Source organism: Lacerta agilis, chromosome 8 (assembly GCF_009819535.1).
Source record: "Lacerta agilis isolate rLacAgi1 chromosome 8, rLacAgi1.pri, whole genome shotgun sequence".
Taxonomy (NCBI): Eukaryota; Metazoa; Chordata; class Lepidosauria; order Squamata; family Lacertidae; genus Lacerta; species Lacerta agilis.
Genome location: NC_046319.1, coordinates 61,194,396 through 61,215,177, shown reverse-complemented (window position 1 = coordinate 61,215,177; position 20,782 = coordinate 61,194,396). Strand labels below are relative to the sequence as shown.

Sequence of the window (20,782 nt, the reverse complement as noted above, 5' to 3'; positions counted from 1 at the left end):
TAAAAAAAACCACACACATACAGAGAGCAAAGTATGCTGCATTAGATACACCTCCAGCAAGCTGGAATGCCCAAAGCTCTGTAGCACATACAGAGCCAAGCAGAAAGAACAGTCTCCCAATCTAGTTTTTATTAATTTATGTACCACTTAATGCCAAAATAGTTCTGGGGCAGGCAATGTATGTTTCCTTGTAGAGCCTCACAAGTACACAGGTTCACCAAATCAGGGCGATTCTGTTGTTTCTGGCCACACACAGAAATTTGAGATGAGAATTTTTATTTTTATTTAATGGGAGAGCCAGTCTTCTAATTAGGCATCAAAAAGCCTATCTAAAACTAGACACCCATTTGTCTGTGTGCATGCAAACAGGGTCCTTGTCCACTTTTCCCAACTGCACCCCTCCCTGCACGGCAAGCAACTTTTCAGAATTCGAAGAAGTTTAAGGAAACTTGTTTAGCTGAGGCAGTTTGGGAAGAGGGAGTGAAACAAGGACAGACCTTCCCAAGAACATCTACTCAAGGTTGTCCTTTATTTAACCAATTCCACACCCAATACCTCTTTGTTTGGTTACCTTTATAAACCCACATGGAATTCAGGAAGCATAAACTTATTTCAGACACCGTCTTCCCCAACCAAAGCTTGATTAACAACCAGAAACACAGAGGTGGTAAAGTCTTGTATATGTCTACTGAGAACAAAAAGGGAAACAAAACTTTACATTCCCATTAACAAGTGAAGACCACCGGCAGCAGCTGGACTGTTTGTAACTTGATTCATGTCCTTCACCTCCTGCACCCGACTCCTGGCCCTACAAGTTCCTTTTTGTCATGCTGATGCCATACTCAGTTTTTCTAGGAAGTCCATTTGCTTATTCTCCAGGGCTTGCAAAAAACTCTGGATTCTCTCTTCCCGTTTAGCTCTGCATTCCTGGAGGAGAGTCCGCCGTCTCTGCGCATCTGCACATGATGCAGAACCTTCCTCTTTCAGTTTCTCCAGCACGCAGATCTTGTCATTTTCCATCTGTTGCCACTTCCTTTCTTCCATGTACAAATCCCTGGCTTTCTGAAAAGAAATGGCATATGAGTTGGTGAAAATGAAGCAAGCCTAATAGTGTAGATGGGGGATAGTCAATGTGGTGCCATCCAGATGTGTGCGGGGCTACAACTCCCATCAGCCCCAGCCAGCATGGCCACTTGTCAAGGTTGATGAGAGTGGTGTGCCATAACATCTTGAAAGCACCTCACTGGCTTCCCTGGAATAGAGAAGCAAAAATTGCTAGAGAAATTTGCTTCTGTTTGGTTCCCAAAGGCCTCTCCATCCACCATGCAACAGCTCCAAAAAACAAAACAAATCAAAGAACACCCAATCCTTCTCAAAGTTAAGAGTTTGCTCCCTTGTCCTAAAATTATTTTTCTTCCATACACACTTCCACCAAGCGACTGCATTCCGTTCTACGCCAATGCATTTGTCTTGCTACATGCAAAAATTCAGTGTATTTGGTCACTATCAAATATTTCTGCACTTCTGATTTTACAATAGTATTTAACTGAAACAGAAGAAAACACCTGACCCACTGTAAAATCTACCCACAATGGAAAAGCCATTAGAACCATTTCCATAGGTCTGTTCTGCATATGACTAACACTGAACATCACCCAATGTCTACATCTGTTTCTAGATCACCTAATACCATTTTCACTAGGGGCACATTTGGGCTTAGTTACTTTTTATGATGATGTCATATATTTAACCAATTTGGTATAAGGAAACTTATTTTTATCAGCTTTGAACTAATTCTACGGTCTACCCATAAAAAAAACTAGGAGGACCTCACCAAATCATACTCAAAATTTGATCTCCAGAAATTGGGATTTTTATAATATTATTCTTATTTATTAAATCTTGTGTTTAGCCCGTGAATGTATAAATGACATTAGATGCAATGAATTTTTGCTTAAGTGTTACAGTTGAGATGGGGAATGCTTGCTTTTAAAAGCAATAAGGTGTTTTTCTTTTTCTTTTTAAAAAAACTGGCACAATTCCCAGTCTTTTAAGTCTTGAGAAAGTCAGTTAATATTCATAATATGTTGGTGGGGAGTTCTGAGTTTGCCAGATTTGCCTCAGATGTGTGCCCTCCGGGTCTTACCTGCAAAGCATTGTAGTTCATTTGGAACTGAAGGACAGCCTCCCACAAGTTCCAGAAGGAGTAATCTGGCCACAACACAGACTGGAAAACCAAGCATGTATGAGATGTCTGCAGAAAGAAAGACAAGGAGTTTAACAGGCAGCCTGCAGAGGGAAGAACACCACAGAATCAAGCAACGTTGCCAGTGAAATTATTCTAGCACAAACCCACAAAAGGCCTTTCATCCATATGCTACATACATTCCTACTCATTGATTGCATGGGTTGTGTGCAGATACTTTGGATCATGCTGGAATCCTGTAACCTCAAAATTCTACTATAAGAATGTGAAAACAGGGCAGAGAGGTGTTTAGCTTTGCACTATGAGCTTTGCAGTCATGAAAAGTGACTTCCCCATTGCCCCACTGCTACTGAAAGAAAGAACTGAGGCTGCGAGGACTCATTCTAGAGTGTGCACATCCAATACCAATTGCCATTCCACCTCAATATCCTTTTGGCAGTGAAGGGAGCATGATCAACCCAACACTACACCTCTAAAAAGTTTTTTGGTTTTTTGGGTGGGGGTTGGGGGTAGGAGAAGGAAGGGAATTCAGCTTTAAGGATGTATGCCTGGGGTGACAACCTGTGGCCTACTCTAAATGTACTACTGTACATACATTTCTAGGAGATCTCTCCCCCCCCCACTTCAGTGGGCTCCCTGCTGTGATACCAAAAGTTATTTGTGGCTCCCTTCAAATTTCTCCATAAAAAATAAATTTAAAAATCCTCTCCCCCTCCCCAACAGCTCATGTAGGTCCCTCACTGTACTATTGTGATGCCAAATGGCTTGTGTGCCTCCAAGCCACCCCCACCCCAGTTCAATTGGTCCATTTTAAAACAATGACTTTAACACTTATTTATAACAATGGTTTTGAATAGCCTCAAGTTTATCAAGAAATATCTAAAATAATTAAATCACCTGTACAGGCTTCCCCACAATTGTCTTTACTGAACAGGCTGACTGTTAACGTGAAGGCTTGTTGCTCTAAACAACCTTTGGCATGGATGCTAACTGCAGCCAGGATGGTTTAAGAACATACGGTCTTCAGCTATTGCGGGGTGTGGGGCGTGGGTAACACTGTTTATCCAGAGGGATGGATGATCCAGATTGCTGGTGGGATTTTTTTTCCTGGTGGGATTTTATTTCTCATGCTTTGACTTAAATGCCCAACATTCACCATCCACGCCAGCTCAGGAAATATGGATGCCTCAGTTTGGACTGGTGTGTTGCCATTTCTTCCTCTTATCCTTTTTTTGTTTGCTTGCTTGTTTTCTGTATAGTATGATGTGATACCCTGCTACTGCACTTTTGTTTGCTAGTAACTCTTTTTATGTTACAATAAAAATAACAAAACAACATTATGGGGGAAATGTTTTGGAAAGCAGCCTTGAGAACTACAGTTCTTGTTGTGCACATTTTCCCACTTTGGCCATACCTCCTGGACAACCATGGGGTCCACGTGGCCCTCTGCCTGGAAAAAGTTAGCTAACTCTAATGCAGGCCAAAGAGCACAGATTCTTGTAGGCCTGCTTCTTGCAGTCCTTTTTTGTAGCAAAGGGCACTCCTCCTTTTCTGCTGGGAAAAGGATCACATTGCAGGAAACCAGCAGGTAGAATGACCGTGGCATGTGCAAAGCAGGGCAAGAGCTGCACTTGCTTCACATTCAACCTACACAATTCACTAGCCTTCTAAACATCAAAATGATAGGTGCCTGTCTAACCTCAGCTGGTAACTGATTCCAGAAGGCTGTAGCTGCAAGACTCAAAGCCCAGGTTCTAGTACAGGCTAAGCGCACCTCTGGGGCATGTGGTACTCCCAGAATTCTCCAGCTGAGGGGTGCAGTTGCCAGCTAGGGATATATGGGGTGAAGAGGTCCCTTAGCAAACGGGACATAGAAATCAAAGGGGGAATCCTGAAAGGAAATTTCCCCATTTATAGTTCATGCTTTAGCATAAAACAGAAAGCTGTAATTCAGGGGCAGCTAACCTGCAGCCCTCCAGACACTGCTGCGGTATAGTGTCATTGCGATTGTCCTTGACCACTGACCAATCAAGGTGGTGTTGTTGGGAGCTGGACTTCAATGGCATCTGGAGGGCCATAGGCTGGCCACTCCTGCTGTAACAGTATGGTAAGAAGAGCTCTTATCCATTGCTTAGGACTGGCACCTGCATGCAGCTTAACCCAGAAGCTGCAGCTAATGCAGAATGCAGCAGCTAGGTTGATTGTTGAGGTATTCCATTGACATATAACACCTCTGCTGAGGGAGCTGCACTAGCTAGTGGTACAGTTCAAGGTTTTGCTTTTAGCATTCTAAGGCTGAAAAAACTTGAGACTAGGATCTGCAAGGGAGACCCTTGCCCAATATAGCCCTACCAAGCTATTGCTCTTCTCAGATGCAATAGTGTTGAGAGTACCATATACCTTAACTTGGACTAGAAGCCAGACTTTTGATTCTGCAGTTCCATTTCTCTGGAATCAGTTACCAGCCGAAATCAGTCACCAGCATCAAGCTATCTAGGTGCCTACTAAGTACATTTTTGTTTGAGAAGACTTTCTTTGAGGCATGACCCAGTCATTTATGCAACAACAGTTTTATATCTGGACAAGATTTTTTTTTGAGCCAGTAGGAGTGGCTTTATTGTTTTTAAAGCTTGATATTGACTCTCAACATTTAGCCCTGATCTGACAGCTCCTTTGTTCACACTGATATTCCAGTACATGGTGTAGGACTGCATATCTTTGAATGTATTTTTATTCTAATGGTTTAATGAAGAGAGATTTAGATTCCACCCCGAAGCTGAAAGACAAAATCTTTCCTAAAACCTTACAACAAAATCTCCAGAGCCAAAGTGCTAAATTATTTCTAAACAAGACCAAGCAGAGCAGGAGAGGTGGATCTCACTCCTCCAACCTCATGGGTAATTTCAGTTCACTGTTACCTGCCAGAGCATGAAATCGCTAAGTCTGACTTCTCCGGAAGTCCTTATTAGGATGTCTGGATGAGGAGATTTACATGTATACAGGCACTTGTCGATCAGCGACTCCGATACATCACTAAGAGACACAAAATTTAAATTAGGGAGGCAAAGTTTATCTACAAAGTGGAATGCACATTAGGTGGACCATGAAGACCACCTGGATCAGGCAAAGAAGAAGAAGAAGAAGAAGAAGAAGCCCACTTATTCCAGCATCCTCCTTCACACACTGCAGCCATCCAGATGCCTATGGCAAAACCCATAAGTGGTACACGCGGGTATCAACCCTCACCTGCTGTCGCTCCTCCAACTGGTATCCAGAGGTTTACTGTCTCTGAATTCAGAGGTAGCCTACACTCATAATCATGGCTAGGAGGCAGTGGTAAGGCTCCTAGCCATGAAGACTAGAAAGACTGCACCATGTGCTTATTTCTGTACCTCTGGATCTTAACTTTAAATTAATCCATCTGAGTGCCAATCTCATTGAAGAAGAAAAGGAGGGCGCAGAGAGCAGCATGGCCTACTCACTTAGGAAACTGCCTTCCCCAAGACGCAAATTCCAAGCATTTTTCTGAAAGCACTGAGGACTTTGTTTGAACTTGCTTTGGGTGGTAAGGAGTAAACTGGCACAAGATACATTCGATAAACATGTTCCATATACGATCAGACTCATTTTATTATTGTTTCTAAAGTGTGGGGCAGATTCTAATGGGCACAAGGTAGATTAGAAACTCAAAATAATAAAAAACCCTCTTGAATCTATACTAGCACTATGCCTAATTGCTCATTCTTTGTTTATGGCACTTATTTTTCCTTCTCATTTCAATACTACTTTTCTGCTAGAGAAGAATGCGCCAGGTAGGTGAAGAAGAAATGAAACAGTTACAACCACAAACACAAAAAGGCAATACAAAGAGTCCCAGCATTTAAGACCATGACATCTGTTAAGATCATAAAACTAAAATCAATCTACTTGTGTTTGGTCCTCATGCCCTCCAGAGACTTGAAAGAACAGGGAAGTTCTAAAGAAGCATCTCAGTGCATGGAAAAGCCTTGTGAATAAGAGTAAGTAGGCACATACTAACTAGCATGCAGACTGTGTCACCAGCCTGCTGGGGGCTGGCAGAGAGGGATGGAGAATTCTGCTCATCCTGTTTCAGCCTGATTTGGTTTCTTGGGTTTCTGTGCCAGGTGTGGAGGTGCTCCTCCTCCTCCTTCCCCAGTCATCATTTGCCTAAATGGAACTCCATGTGCTTGCCTACATGCAAATCCTTATCACCTATGGCTACCAGACTAGTGCTTAAATACAAGGCTTAGCACAGGAGGATGGCATGTGTTGAGCCTCTTGAGAAGCAAATTCCACAAGAATGGCACCATTGCTAAGGTGGTCCTGCTCCATGCATCCACTGATGTAAAAATTCCTATGGGTCTCAGTGACCAGAATACTTTAGTATGTGGAGAAGCCCCCATTGCACCCCAATGGTCCTCCAACCCCCAAAATGGTAGTTTTGTGACTGTGCCCAGGTGGTGGGTGTAGAATGCAAGACATTCCTGGGTGACACTGATCAGTCAGCAGCTTTCAATACAGTCCACAATGCTATCCACCTGAAGGGGCTCTGTGAGATGGAAGTCAAGAGGTGGAGTATTGTGGTAGTTCCACTCCTATCTGCAGGACCACTTCCAGAAAGTAGCACTGGGGGACATTCACTCAGCCCCAGGGCAATTGTGCTGCCGAGTTTCATTCTGTTCCCCATGTGCTATAGGAAGCTGCTAGGAGGGGGTCTTATGAGGATTTGCGGCTTGAATAGCTGAAAATCAGTTTTCATTTAGGGAAAGTATGGGGAACCTCAGCCCTGAGGCCAAATGCAGCCCCCTCCAGGCCTCTTAGTGGCTCTCAAGACTTGTATGACTCAGGAGCAGGTGGAGCCTGGGACATGACACCAGCACTGCTTAGCAACCTCCTATTGAGTACCCAGCGGTCTGTTTCATGTTGTTTGCTGTAGCATATTCTTGCTATGTGTTTCTTTTGTTTTTCAAATAGTTTTGCTTGGTTTTAAAAAAGCTATATGGGCAGGTATTTGAGACGGAAAGGTGGCACACTAATTTTTAGTACACGTGACTTCTCTCAAGAGGTTTGGTTGCCCTGGTGCAGGGCCTCAGGCCCCTGCGACTAGGATTTAGAATGGAGTGCGAGAGGTGGAGGGGTGCCAAAATTTGGCATCACCCAGGGCACCGCTGAAATTTGAGACCCCAAGTTCCACCACTGCTTCCCTAAGAATATTTAAGGGGTTTCAGAATGGCATCGGACTTCTGTGGGAAGGCCCAGACAGTTGCATTGGAGAATGTAGACGAGGAAGAGGTGTAGGACACTGGGAGTAAGTCAGCGTGATGCTGGTGGACTACAACCCCATTATCTCTGACCACTGGCCATGCTGGCAGGGACTGATGGGAGTTGAAGTCCAGAACATCTGGAAGTCACCATGCAGGCTAGCCTTGCGAAAGTATTATTATGGCTGTATACAAACAGACTGGGAAGCTGTAGCCTGCAGCATGAGCTTTCCTCCTGCAGCATGAGCATTGCTTTCCCCTACTAGAGCTTTGCTTTCCCCTAGAGTGTTATGGGGGAGGAAGGGAAAGGAGAATGTTAGCCGCTTTAAGACTCCTTCAGGTAGTGAAAAGCGGGATATCAAATCCAAACTCTTCTTCTACTTTTCCCTAAGCAGCACAGGTAGAGCCTGCGACTCAAGTCCTGACTGCCAGCTTGCGCTTCCGCCAAGGCTTCAGATTTCATGACTGCTCTGTTTGCATTTCCAAGAGCCTTGCATATTTATGCCCTCCAATGTTTGCTTAGTGCTTTAAGGTTGCTGGTGTTTTTTGGTTTGTTTTTTTTAAAAACGGTTTTCGTGCTTTGAAAACTGCTCTTCATGACTGACACAATGGCCAGCCAACCAGTGTGCAGGAATGTGCTCCAAGGAGTGGTGGTGGCAGCAGCATGGGGGTGGGGGATGGGAAAACATGGCTTCATGATGGGCACAAAGGCCCGATAGTCAGCACTATGGTGATCCAGCTACTTCTGCCAAGCCTAAGGAACAGAGTTCAACCTGCGACTGAAGATGGTATGCCACAGAGTGGATGCTTCCACAGCAGCCCCACTGCGGAAATCAAACATGCCCCCAAACATGCAAGGTTACCTGGGTTGAAGCAGTCCTTCCTCGACTCCCCAAGCCAGCTCTTTCACTGCATTGCTAATCTCTTGTCTTGATGTGTATGAAAAACCAATGTTCAAAAAACACCTGTTTAAAATAAAAAATAAAGAGAGAAGAAAAATGATGCATGGTGTTAAGAAAGTTTTCCTCCCTCTCTTATCATACCTAAACTTGAGTTCATCCAATTAAACTGATAGTCTATCCTGAATCTCCTCCTAAAAGGAAACTGAAAGGAAGTTTTTAATATTTGATGCTTTATTATATTTTATATATTCTGTAAGCCGCCCTGAATAAACTCAGCCAGATGGGTGGGGTATAAATAATAAAATTATTATTATTATTATTATTATTATTATTATTATTATTATTATTACACAATTAAAGGAAGCACAAAGGGTTCATAATCCACACAAAGCCAAGATATGGACGGGCCCAGGGTTTCTGATACAATTGCGGAGAGGTTATGTACAGGGAGTGGTCTGACTTAATACCTTCCTGCCCCATTTTGACATTAAATACAGACATGCACAATGAGAGTAATGAATGATCACTTGGTTTTTGTTCAAACATCTGACAAACATGCCCCTACTGATGTTCTATTTGTTTTTATGGTCTTCTTGTGACCACTCCAATAAAAACCATGTTTTAAAATGGCAAGACTTTGCAACAGGACTCACGTGTTGTAGTGCCTCGTTGCCAGCACAACTTTGGCAATTAGTTCCTGGATATCTTTCGGCAGGAGGGTCAGGTCCCCGAGGATACGAACGCACACACCGTGTCTCTCCAAGTTCTCCCTAAAAGGGGAGAAGAGGAAGAGGATGGAGGAATTTGACTAACACAACAGACAAGACAAACCCCAGCGATGCCAGCACATACAGTATATAGTCATTATTAACTGACACTAAGTTATTCAGAGATTCTGCTTACATCTTGCAACAGGACACATGGAGGAGTGGGGGAGAGAAGAATACAAGTCACAAGGGTTTTCCACGCAAGCAAGAGTTGGATCTGGGGCCACTTGAACAATGACAAGACAGCAACACATTTGAAACTGTCCTGCCAAAAGCTCCAAAGACGTTTACTATATCATCCAGCAGCCATGATTTTAGCTTACAGTGGTACCTTGGTACTCAAACAACTTGGAACCCAAACACTGCAAACCAAGAAATAAGTGTTTCAGTTTGAGAACCTTTTTCAGAAGCCGAACATGCTCCGTTTTGAGTGTTACGCTTCCGTTTTGAGTATTATGCTGACGATCTGAGTGCCACGCTTCTTTTTTGAGTGTTACGTTTCTGATTTGAATGCCACATTTCCGTTTTGAGTGTTACGTTGAGGTCTGTCTGTTTTTGCTATTTACCGCATTTTTCGTGCCTTAAGACGTATCCGATCATAAGACGCACCTAGTTTTTAGAGGAGGAAAGGGGGAAGGCCCAGTTTTTTTGGGGATCAGCTCACAGTTGTGCAGCTTCTTTTGCAAAGGGGGAAAGCCCCTTTTTTGAGGATCAGCTCAAAGTTGTTGAGCTTACTTTGCAAAGGGGAAAAAATCCTGTTTTAATGGGGTTCAACTCACAGTTCTGCAGCTTCTTTAGGAAAGCAAAGGGAGCCGCTTCTAGTTTCCAGACAGATAATCTAATCAGCCAGTCACATGTTGCTGGGGAAACAAACAGCCTCCATCTGCAGGACATTCAACAATGGAGGCCTGGGCAAGGGGCTGGGGCCAGAAAGGGAGCCAGTGATTGACCACACATTCGCTCCATAAGACGCACAGACATTTCCCCTTACTTTTTAGGAGTGAAAAATATGGTATTTTGCGTTTTTGTTTTTGCGGCTCTTTTTTGTTTTGTTTTTGTGACTTTATGGAACCCAGTTCAGCTACTGATTGATTGATTGATTGATTGATTGTGTGACTGCAGTACATTGTTTATTGCTTTCATTTTATGGATCAATGGTCTCGTTAGATAGTAAAATTCATGTTAAGCTGCTGTTTTAGGGGTTGTTTTTAAAAGTCCGGAACGGATTAATCCATTTTGCATTACTTTCTATGGGAAAGCGCGCCTTGGTTTTGGAACATTTTGGTTTTGGAACGGACTTCCAGAATGGATTAAGTTTGAGAACCAAGGTACCACTGTACTTTAATAAGCTGTGAAGGAACAGCAATGAAGTGTATTGTGTAGGTGTTGGTTTTTCAAACCCACTGCATGGGGAAGCATTCATTAATTTAGTCTACTGACTTTTACAAGAGAGGACCAGGGTATCTACACAGTTGCACTTTGCTTCAGCCTAGGGTGGAAGGCAAAGGTGCTCAAGTCCTGCCATCGCTAGGCTTCACTGGCTAAGAGATCCCCAATAAATATTATTGCCTTCAGGGTCCCAAGTGAATGCCCACTCTTCTTAGACGTAACCTGAGAAAAAATTATATAATCAGGTTTACGCTACAGTAAAAAGGAGGCTGTTCAATTTAAAGGGAGACCTGCAAATATACAAATTAAGCATCTTAATTGTTTCACTTCAGAGGAAGGACACACATTGAAGCTCCAAGAGTGCCGTTTGGATCCCTGTTTACTTCCTTTACTGGCTATCCCTCTTATCAGTGTATCATTTGAAATAAGTTTTGGTTGTGAGCAGGTCTTAGCTTTAGGAGAGCAGTGGAGGGAAGGATATAACTGCTCCAATTAATAGTTTGCTTTATACCAACAGATAATTTGAAAATATAAAAATTCCTAATAATAATAATAATAAAAATAAATAAATAAATAAATAAATAAATAAATAAATAAATAAATAAATAATTTCTTATTTATATCCCGCCCATCTGTCTGGGTTTCCCCAGCCACTTTTCCAGTGCAAACAACCTTTCTTCCTATAGTTAACCAGTCAGTAATTGGCAAACCCTGAAGTTTCACTTCAAGTACAGGACAGGACAGTACGAAACATACATTATAATTAATGTAATAGCTATCATATGACACTTTTCTTACATATTTGTTACATACAAAATATTTAATTGTTTATAATTGTAGTACTTTCCACATACAATTATTCTGTAATTCTTATGCACAATCTTGTGAAGTAGGTTACAGCGATTATCCCAGCAGTGGGAATGGGATTTGGAGCTTGCCCCCAAACCACCCACTGAATTCATGACAGCTGACTTTAATCTGAGGACATCCTTGTTCACAGCTCATTCTCTTAACCATCATGCTACCCTCATCTCAATGATAAATAACTTTGGTTTAATTATTTACATGTGTTTTAATTTGTATTTTATTATGTGAACCGCCCTGAGATCTTTTGATGAAGGACGGTATATTTTTTTTATTAAGTGATGATGATAATAATAATAATAATAATAATAATAATAATAATAATAATGGTAGGAAAGCCTGTGCCCCTTCAGGTTTATTTAAACCCCAACTTTCTTCTCTCATGGCATACATGAGATTCTCAGGTGGTTATCCATCCAGGCACTGATCAGAGTCTTGCTCAGAACCTGCAAGATGGAGGTCCTCATGTATTTTCAGACCATACCCAGAGACCCTGTGGGCACCAATGGTTGGGACTGATGGAACTGAGAGTCCAGCATCATCTAAAGAGCCCTTCTATCAAGTATTTCTTTAGGTCAACTGTTTGAGGAAGCAGGCATTCTTGCGGCCTGTGGATGGCCATTTTCATCCCAATAATAGCACAAGGATGTGGAATAATCCTCCAAACACTCCATAGTCCAGCACAGAACTGAAAAGAACCCAGTGAGTACCCACTACTCTAGTTTCTTCCTGCTGCTCTGTCAATATACACTAATGGTCCATTTGACCCAGTAAAATCCAAAACACAACCACATTTCTCTCTTTTTATCCTGGTACCACTAACAGCTGTAATACAGTCAAGCAGCAGCTATTCACAGGAAGACCTCTAAAAGCTCAGGCTAATTTTATTTTATTTTGTAGTGCAAAAATATGTGGAAATGTGAATAATATACCTATAAATAATATACCTCCAGCTTTCTTAGCTTAATTTGATGTAGGAAGTTAACAATGGGACAACGGAAATAGATTTTATGCGCTTTAATGGTAGCCAAGAGACTGGTATTGATGAAGTGGAAGAATTAATACATTATCTCCTTTTCATAATATGATAACACTTGCAACTAATGAACAGACTGCTTACAGACGTAGACTCTGCTTGGATAAATGACAATATTTGGAATGCATTTATACAAAATGTGGTAGGCTATTAATATTTTCATTAGCATTAGAATAATAGTATCAAATTTATAAAAGTGTGTATGGGTTAGGTTATTGTTGTATATATTCATATGGTTTTTTCCCCTTTACAGAGTTTTGTGCCTTTTTTTGTTTTGTATCACTTTATTGCTTTGTAATTGAAAACGCTTCAATAAAATATCATTTTTTTTTTTAAAAAAAGAGAGATTTGCTGGTAAATATCACCCTGGTTTTTTGCAAAAGAATGGTATGTAAATAATTTTATAATTATGAATTTAGAAATGATCACAAAAAAATTATAATAATTTGATGCAGGTCAGTTTCTTGCTCTCATATTATCACCATGGGGGTTAATTAGCCTACTAATGTTTATGTGATCAACACTGCTTTGTAACTGGTCCATGCATGTACATTTAAGCTTTTAATTGTCACAGTCTCTATTTTTTCCATTTCACTTCCCTCCAACCGTCACTGTTGACCAGATTTTCTTTACCTCCATCCACCATCACCCCACATATGTGCCTACTGTGGCACTTCACAAAGTGGACACTAATGTGCTAAAGCTTATGCCCTTGAAATTATATAATGAAAATAAAATAAATGGATGAAACTTTGGGAAGTTATTGTTCCAAAAATAAGTTAAAGCACAGCAATATTCCATATCCTCAGTTACTAATCTGTCAGTTCACAGAAACCTCAGCCATTTCCCTGTAGAATTATACAAAAATTTTAGTCAGTAAGGAGACTGACAACTAGTGTGACATTTGTCTCCATATGTACCTACCAAGACTTTAAAAATCTTCACCTGAGGTCTTTCTCCAAATCACTAGGTGAGATGTGGCAGGCAGGCAGGCAGGCAATGAAGACGGGGCCTTATCAGTGGTGGCACCTCAATTATGGAATACTTTCCCAATATGTTTACCTGGCAACCACCTTGATGTCTTTTTGGCACCAGCAAAGACCTCCATTTCCCCAGGCCTGTTAATTTGTTTAAACTGCTTAACTGTCTTTCTCTCTCCACCAAATGATTTTATGCTGCTTTTATTCAGTGGTTTCTTATATTTTTTTTAATAAAAGGAATATTTTGCTTAGGTAAACTGGCTTGGGAACATTTGTCGGAATGGCAGGTTATAAATACGTAAAACAAATAACTAAACCAAACCCTACTTCCAACAGTTTGCCTTTGAGACAATACAGAAAAGCTACTTTAGAATCAAGTATATTTACAGCAATTTCCCCCACCAGGTAAAAAATCATGTTCTAATGCAGGATTAATTCATGGGTTCTTTCCAACTGACTTTTACCCAGAATGGACCCACTGAAATGAATGGCTTTGACTCACTTAGGTCCATTAATTTAAATCAGTTTTTCTGAGTAAAAGTCAGTTTAATACAACTCAATGTTTCCTGCTGGTGACAGAAGTGATGACTCAAGTCAGGCCTAACTTTTAAATATGTTCCTTAACAGCAAATGAGGGCAACCTGTGGCTCTCCAGATCTTGCTAGACTACAACTCCCATCATCCCTGACCATTAGCCATGCTAGCTGGGGCTGATGGAAGTTGGAGTCCAATGACAACTGGAAGGTCTCAGGTTCCCAGCCCTGGACTTGCAGGTCGCGGCGGCGGTGGCGGGGTTTAGAAAGAAGGAGCTTACTGTTCTTCTAGAAGACGGGTAAATTTTTGCCTTGCCAGCTCCATCAGGCCTTCCACTTCTTCCTGGGATCGCTTGAAGTTCTCAATACTAAAGGCGTAGACTGTGACTTCCCTGATACCCAGACTCAAGCACCACTGCAGTGTCTGTAGAAAGGGAGATATTTATTCAAAGCCAAAGTGACAACAAACAAGTCACTAAAACTAAATTTGTGTTTTTGGGTCGCCCTTCATCAAATAGTTCTAGGGTGGGTTACAGAAACACACACAAACCTCTCTCCCCATTTGATTTACAGATATCTGCTAAATAGGTATTTTTTTTCTCCCTTCATGCTCTCCGATGACCACTAGGGTGCTACCACTAGAAAGCCCCTCTCCCTGGAGGTGACCCACCTCAATTCATCCAGAGAACCCAAAACAAGGCCCCTGAAGCTTTTAAGGTTCAGGTAAGTACAGAGGGGAGAAAACTGTATATAAAGTAACTTGGTCCCAAGCCATTTAAGGCTGTAAAGGTTAAAGCCAACAATTTAAATCTGGACCTCAAAAGGAAGAAATTGGGCCCAGGCAGACAGAAAAAAGAACAGGCAACAGGGTGATTAGACACACACACACAGATTTTAACTATCCATGGCAGATATGGACCAAGCCTTGAAGCCACTATCTCAGTCTTTGCATCCTAAACAGCCACTTGTCTAGAAAAGGCCCTCCTCACCTGTGCTAGTTTTGCAAATCCCTGTGAATGTCCTTCTATTTTTTTCACTTTGTGTTTTAGAGCATAACGGCGGTTGCCATCCATGATGAAGGCGATGTGCTTGGGCATTGGGCCTGCCTAAATGCAAAGGGGGGGGGGGGGAGAGAAAGAAGCAGAGAAATTATTAAGCTGTCAGAAAAATGATAATCAGACTCAATTTCACCCTAAGCATGTATTGTATCATGAGCCAGGGCAGAGATCAAAGGTCTGCAGAATCAGGCACTTGCTGACAGCCCACAATCACGCTGGCTCAGACAAGAGCCACCTAGACCCGCTCCTCCTATTCTTGCTTGTTCACCTGTACCTCATTCTGGCCCATAAGGGATGAGCAAATAAAGACCTGCTGCCCACTGCTTGTCTGGCCCACTGGTTCTGTCTGGCAAGCAAGCGGGTGGTAGCAATGATAAGTCACAACAATAGAAGTGCGTGGGTAGACTTGCTAAGGGAGGGGGGCGCAATGAGAATGTCTTGCTAATGGCCCCGAAAACCAGGACAAGGGATGAACTCAGGCTTGCCCTCCCTAAAGGTGAGCACAAAGGGGGGGAACCCTAAAATAACAGTTGTGCGCAGAGGAGAGTGCAGGAGCAAAAGCGACACAGATTAAGTCAGCAGTACACCCCTACCCCCCAAATTACAGGTTTTTTAATAATAACTGCTGAGTTTTAGAACAAAAACACAGAAACTGAAAGGTGGTCCAGAACCTAATCCTGGCAGATCTAACAGCACCATAGGATAGCCTTGTTCATATGCTCATAAAGGTTGGCAACCTGCAAATATATATGTATATATGTATGTGTGTGTGTGTACACACACACACAAACACACCAACCTGCTTTGGAATAGTGGAGCAGGAACAGGGAGTTCTGTCTGCCCTGCAGCAGCCCACATTGTTTCTGTGCTGGGTGCAGAGGACAGGCAGAGCCATCCAACCCTTCTCCACCATCCCACTCACTTATCTGCCTGAAATTCCTTCCTGCCTATGGCCAAAAGAGCTATCCTCTATGGCAGGGCTGTGGAACCTGCAGCTCTTGGTCAGGCAATACATGGCCCTTAGCCTAATATCATGTTAGGTGGGAAGCCTGAAGGGAGGAAACATATGGCATTCTGAAAGTGATCACTACAGAACTTAGAGAATAGTAATTTGCCTGTCCCCTCGGCAGTACACTATGGGGGAGGAGAGAGAGGTGGATGCCCCTGCCTATATTTAGCACTGGCCCATGAGAGATCACTGGCAAGAGAAGGAGTGCCACTGCAGAAAAAGGGTTCTCCAGGAGAGACTCTAGGGCCAGAATTTCCAGAGGTGTTCCCCTATAGCAGAGGTGGGAATCTATGGCTCATGGGCTTAATGAGACCCGCCAGGCCTCCCCACTTGGCCCATAAGGATGTTCTGGCCAAGCATGCCCACCTAAATGTCATGTATGACATCACGGTGTGTGTTGCTTTGCAAGATCTCATGGCCTACAAGATAGGGGATCTGGTTTGCTGGCAGGATTCAGCTCTTCACCCTTCAAGCCCTATAGCATCATACATGTAGCAATATTTCTAACACTCACATGCAAGCATCCAAGTCAAATAACTTGTGATAGCATCAGCGTAACACTTACCTTTATCACACTGGCACAGAATCTCTCCAAGATGGACAAATCTCCTTCTTTTATCCAAGACATGGTCCTCCCTTTTCAAGCAAACTTTTTTAAGATGAAGAGAAAGGAGAGCCTGAAAGTTATGGGAAGAAAAAAAGAGTTTTAACCATCCTTATTATTAATTAAATTTCTATCCTGCCCTTTATCCCAAAGAAGTCCAGGATTGGGTGTGGTGGTGTGGATGGGAAACAAAGCAGTGAAACAAAATAGTAAAACAAAAAAACATCAAGAACATCTAAAAACAGTCACATATCCTTCGAGTTAATATTGAAGGTCTACCAGGCTTGCATGTTGAGCGCACTGCTTTATGTAACTGAGTTGTGGACAACTTACAACTGGCAGGAGTGATGCCTCGACACCTTGCACATGAGCTGCATCAAGAAGGTTTTGGGTATCACTTAACAAGACAGAGACTCAAACAAAGATGTGCTCTCCCAAGCCCACATTCCCAGCATGTCTACGCTCTGGTCTCAGTGACATCTACGCTAGCTTGGTCATGTCTACAGAATGGAAGATGGCAGAATCCTCTATGGGGAGCTGGCTTTAGGCACCAGGTCAGTTGACAGACCATCTCTGTGTTACAAAGATAGCTGCAAAGGTGACACGGAGGCTGGCAACATTAATCCCGCCCTATGGGAATCCCTTGCAGACAATTGCACTATTAGGAGACAGTCAGGTTGTGTATCCATAGCAATGACCAGAGGAAGAATTACTGCTGGGAGGAGTGCAGAGAGAATAAATGTTGTGGTGCACCTGCACCACCACCACCAGACAATTTCATCTGTCTCTACTAAACAAAACATGTCTCTCCCGTATTGGTCTGTACAGCCACAGCAAGTGCTGTTAAGTCTCCAATGGTTTGACTTTACCCACAAAGGTGCACTCTTCCATTGTCTCCCAAGACAGGTGGATGCCAACTAGAACAACTGCTGGGAACAGTTATCTTTCAGCCATCAAATGCCTTTGTGAACAGGAATGTTTTAAAATACAATCTGAAGACAAGATTGGAAGGCTGCTACTGGGGCAGTGGAAAGAAAAAGCTGAGGTGGGGTTAGAACACAGCAGAAAAGGAGGGGATGCTGTACTTCATAAAATAAATAATGGCAGCTCCATTTGTGGAATGCTCACCCCAGAGAGGCATGTTAGCACCATCACTATCTGTTTTAGGTGCCTGGCAAATACATTTTTATTCACCCAGACCTGTGGACTTTAATTTTCTGCTTCTTTTAGTAGAGCGGGGTTGAGTTGGATCTTCTATTTTATACACAATATTGGCGAATATTTTAGGTTATTTTTTCCTCTTTTTATACTAGCTTTTAATTTTGTAGGTCAATTCATGTTTGCCTTTCTGAGAAAAAGTGACTAATACAATCCATAATCATAATTATGACTATAGTAATATAATATGAAGACTATATGCACCTGTAACTCAGGATAACACTTTGTGCATCTGATAAAACAAACTGTGGTCCGTGAAAGCTTATGCCATCATAAACCTGTTAAGTCTTTAAGGTGCCACATGACTTAGTTGTTCTTGCTGCGACAAGATTAACACAGCTGGAAATATGATGGAGGTGTTAGTCATCCATATATCAGCATTTCTGCTTTATTTTTTTTAGCTTTGTTTACTGCTCTTGAGAGCCACTTTGAGAATCATTTGGAAAAGATGTCTGAAAATAAACTTGAAGGAATGTGGTGTAGTTTTCACTGAAGTGGCAAACCTAGGAGGGTTCCACTTCAGATTACAAGGCAAGATCTTTCACATTATTGACTGCTCCTCCCCACAAATAATGATACAAAAGTCATTGCACGCAGAAAAGGAAAACACCCAGGAAGTTCCTGGTCTATCCATATAGATTATTTGGCAATATGAAAAAGGTAGTGGGAGTAACTTCGCTAAAGATGTCAGTAACCTCCCCCGTCCTAATTACTGAGGTTGTTGGGCAAAACAAGGTATTTCATGAAAAGAGGAAGATGTAATTATTGTCACCTCTCTAATTACAGGAGGAGGAGGAGGAGGAGGGGGAACCCTACCTTTAAAAACAGAAATCATAAAGCAGGTTCATTTTCATGGCCCAACTAAATGAAGAGAGTGGAAGCAAGACATTCCCCCTTGGGCCTTACTTCCTAGTGCTCTCTCTGTGTATAGGTAAACAAATATACACATGACCATCACACGTGAATGACCATACTTATCATCAATATTTATATCTTTCCTATAAAGTATCTCAAAGATGAAAGCCTTTACAGTTGGAACAGATTCTTCCTTATCCCCTAGTATGTTCCAGGGTTTCTGAAAAAGTGCTTAACAGTTCAACCCTATGCATATCTACTGTACTTAGAAGTATGATATGCTGTAATCCTAGGAACTTACCTGTAAAGTCCAATTAAATGGGGCTTACTTCTGAGTAGAGCTATATAAGATCATGTTATTCTTTCATGGATTTTCTTTTTACATATAGGGAGGGAGAAAAACTGCAACCTTATACCCACTTATCTCAGAGTGAGACCCAGAATGGGGATTACTTTCCATATGCTATAGAGTTGTTCTATAAATCTCCAGCAGTAGCATCAATGAAAGAGTAAAAAACAATAGGATCTTGCCCTGTAAGAGACTTAAGTTGCCAGCCTAACCCCACTTACCTGGGAGAAAGGTCCATTGAATTCAACAGGACTTACTTCTGAGTAGGCATGCTTAGGATTGCAGAGTGACCAATTAATTACAGCACAACCTGTTGTAGGTTCATAAGGTAAAGGTAAAGGTACCCCCAACCACTAGGTCCAATCGCGGACGACTCTGGGGTTGTGGTGCTTCTGGCGAACTAGAGCAGCGCATGGAAACGCCGTTTACATTCCTGCTGGAGCGGTACCTATTTATCTACTTGCACTTTGACATGCTTTTGAACTGCTAGGTTGGCAGGAGCAGGGACTGAACAATGGGAGCTCACCCCATCGCGGGGATTCGAACCGCCGACCTTCTGATCGGCAAGCCCTAGGCTCTGTGGTTTAACCCACAGCGCCACCCGCGTCCATAGGATTTCTGGGTTCATAGGAACCCAGAAAACCACCTCATACCAAGTCAGACCACTGAGCCACCTAGCTCAGCTCGTCTACACTTGGCTGGCAGTGGGTTTCAGGGGAGTCAGTCTCTCCCAGCTCCACCTGAGGATACCAGGGGTTGAACCAGGGACCTGTTCCCATGCAAGGCAGATGCTCTACCCCTGAGCTATGACCCCCCCAATTCACCAGATTCATCAAAGGTCAATCCCATCCCAGTGAACAGCGCTGTAGACCACAAAACCTCACACCGCAGTTTATTCGCTCATCTTTTAAATCACCACAAAAACTCCTTTGGCACTGCAACAGGCGAATCTTTTCAAAAAGATGAACATATGGTTCCTGTCACCCACCGAAACAAACTAAGAAAAGCCATTCGACCTGGAAGAGGGGCCCCTCTCTCTTCCCTCCACCTTGAAAGGGGTCCCTCCCAAGACGTAGTGGGCACTGGATCCCCTAAAACCACCGCAGGGGGCAGAAAGAGCCCCGATCCCTCTTCCCGCCTAAGAAGGACTCCTGGGTGTTTGTCTCTATAGGGCAGTCACTCCAAAGGAAGCCCCGCTGAGCTTGACCAGTATGCGCAGGACTGTGGCATCGGCGCTTCTCTCACTCACCCGCCTGCCAGGTCTGAAGTTGCACCTCTTGGAGACTCGGCGGCGGCAGCTGCTCTGCAAAGGAGCGTGACGTGCCCTTCCGTATATGTCACTGCGACTCGACCCGCCTTCCGAGTTACGTCACCGTCTCGGAAGTGCGCAGCGAGCGCGCGCCCCTTGCAGGAGGGGAGGAGGATTCCGAGGCCTTGCCCCCTCAAAGAAAGAGGGAGTGCGCGTGCGCGCGTTTGGAATTCTCCGGGCCAAGCGTTGAAAGATTCGAATTGGAACGCTCGCGTTGCAGCTGCAACGGATGGTGTTCGAAGAGGCTCGTGATATTCTGACAACAACGGCGCTGGCATACAATAAAAATTTAGCCTAGCATATGTGTATGTATCTTATATCTACAGCTCTGTGTGTGACACGAAAATCAGTTCTAAATACTGCAGTGCAAAACATTTAAATTCTGATCGTAAAAATAATAGTGATGATAATATTCTGCTTG

The 20,782-nt window shown here is 42.9% G+C and overlaps 1 protein-coding gene across 1 annotated transcript; it reads right to left on the bottom strand.

Annotated features, from left to right (window-relative positions):
* Positions 1 to 510: 510 nt before the first annotated feature.
* DHDDS (dehydrodolichyl diphosphate synthase subunit) lies at positions 511 to 20,427 on the bottom strand. The gene is made up of 9 exons (XM_033157841.1): positions 20,302 to 20,427; positions 16,592 to 16,703; positions 14,949 to 15,065; positions 14,241 to 14,383; positions 9,044 to 9,160; positions 8,352 to 8,453; positions 5,125 to 5,239; positions 2,147 to 2,254; positions 511 to 1,062 (listed from the first exon to the last, which is right to left on the bottom strand). Exons 2-9 carry the CDS (start codon positions 16,652 to 16,654, stop codon positions 826 to 828), a joined length of 1,002 nt encoding a protein of 333 aa, XP_033013732.1. The 5' UTR covers positions 16,655 to 16,703; positions 20,302 to 20,427; the 3' UTR covers positions 511 to 825.
* Between the last annotated feature and the right edge of the window lie 355 nt (positions 20,428 to 20,782).

Excerpts from the sequence above, each read along its gene's own strand:
- DHDDS (XM_033157841.1), bottom strand. The coding sequence starts at position 16,654 with ATGTCTTGGATAAAAGAAGGAGATTTGTCCATCTTGGAGAGATTCTGT. Across the intron at positions 14,384-14,948 it reads GATTTGCAAAACTAGCACAG|ACACTGCAGTGGTGCTTGAG; the intron begins GTGAGGAGGGCC and ends CCCTTTCTACAG. Across the intron at positions 5,240-8,351 it reads GAAGGACTGCTTCAACCCAG|TGATGTATCGGAGTCGCTGA; the intron begins GTAACCTTGCAT and ends TGTGTCTCTTAG.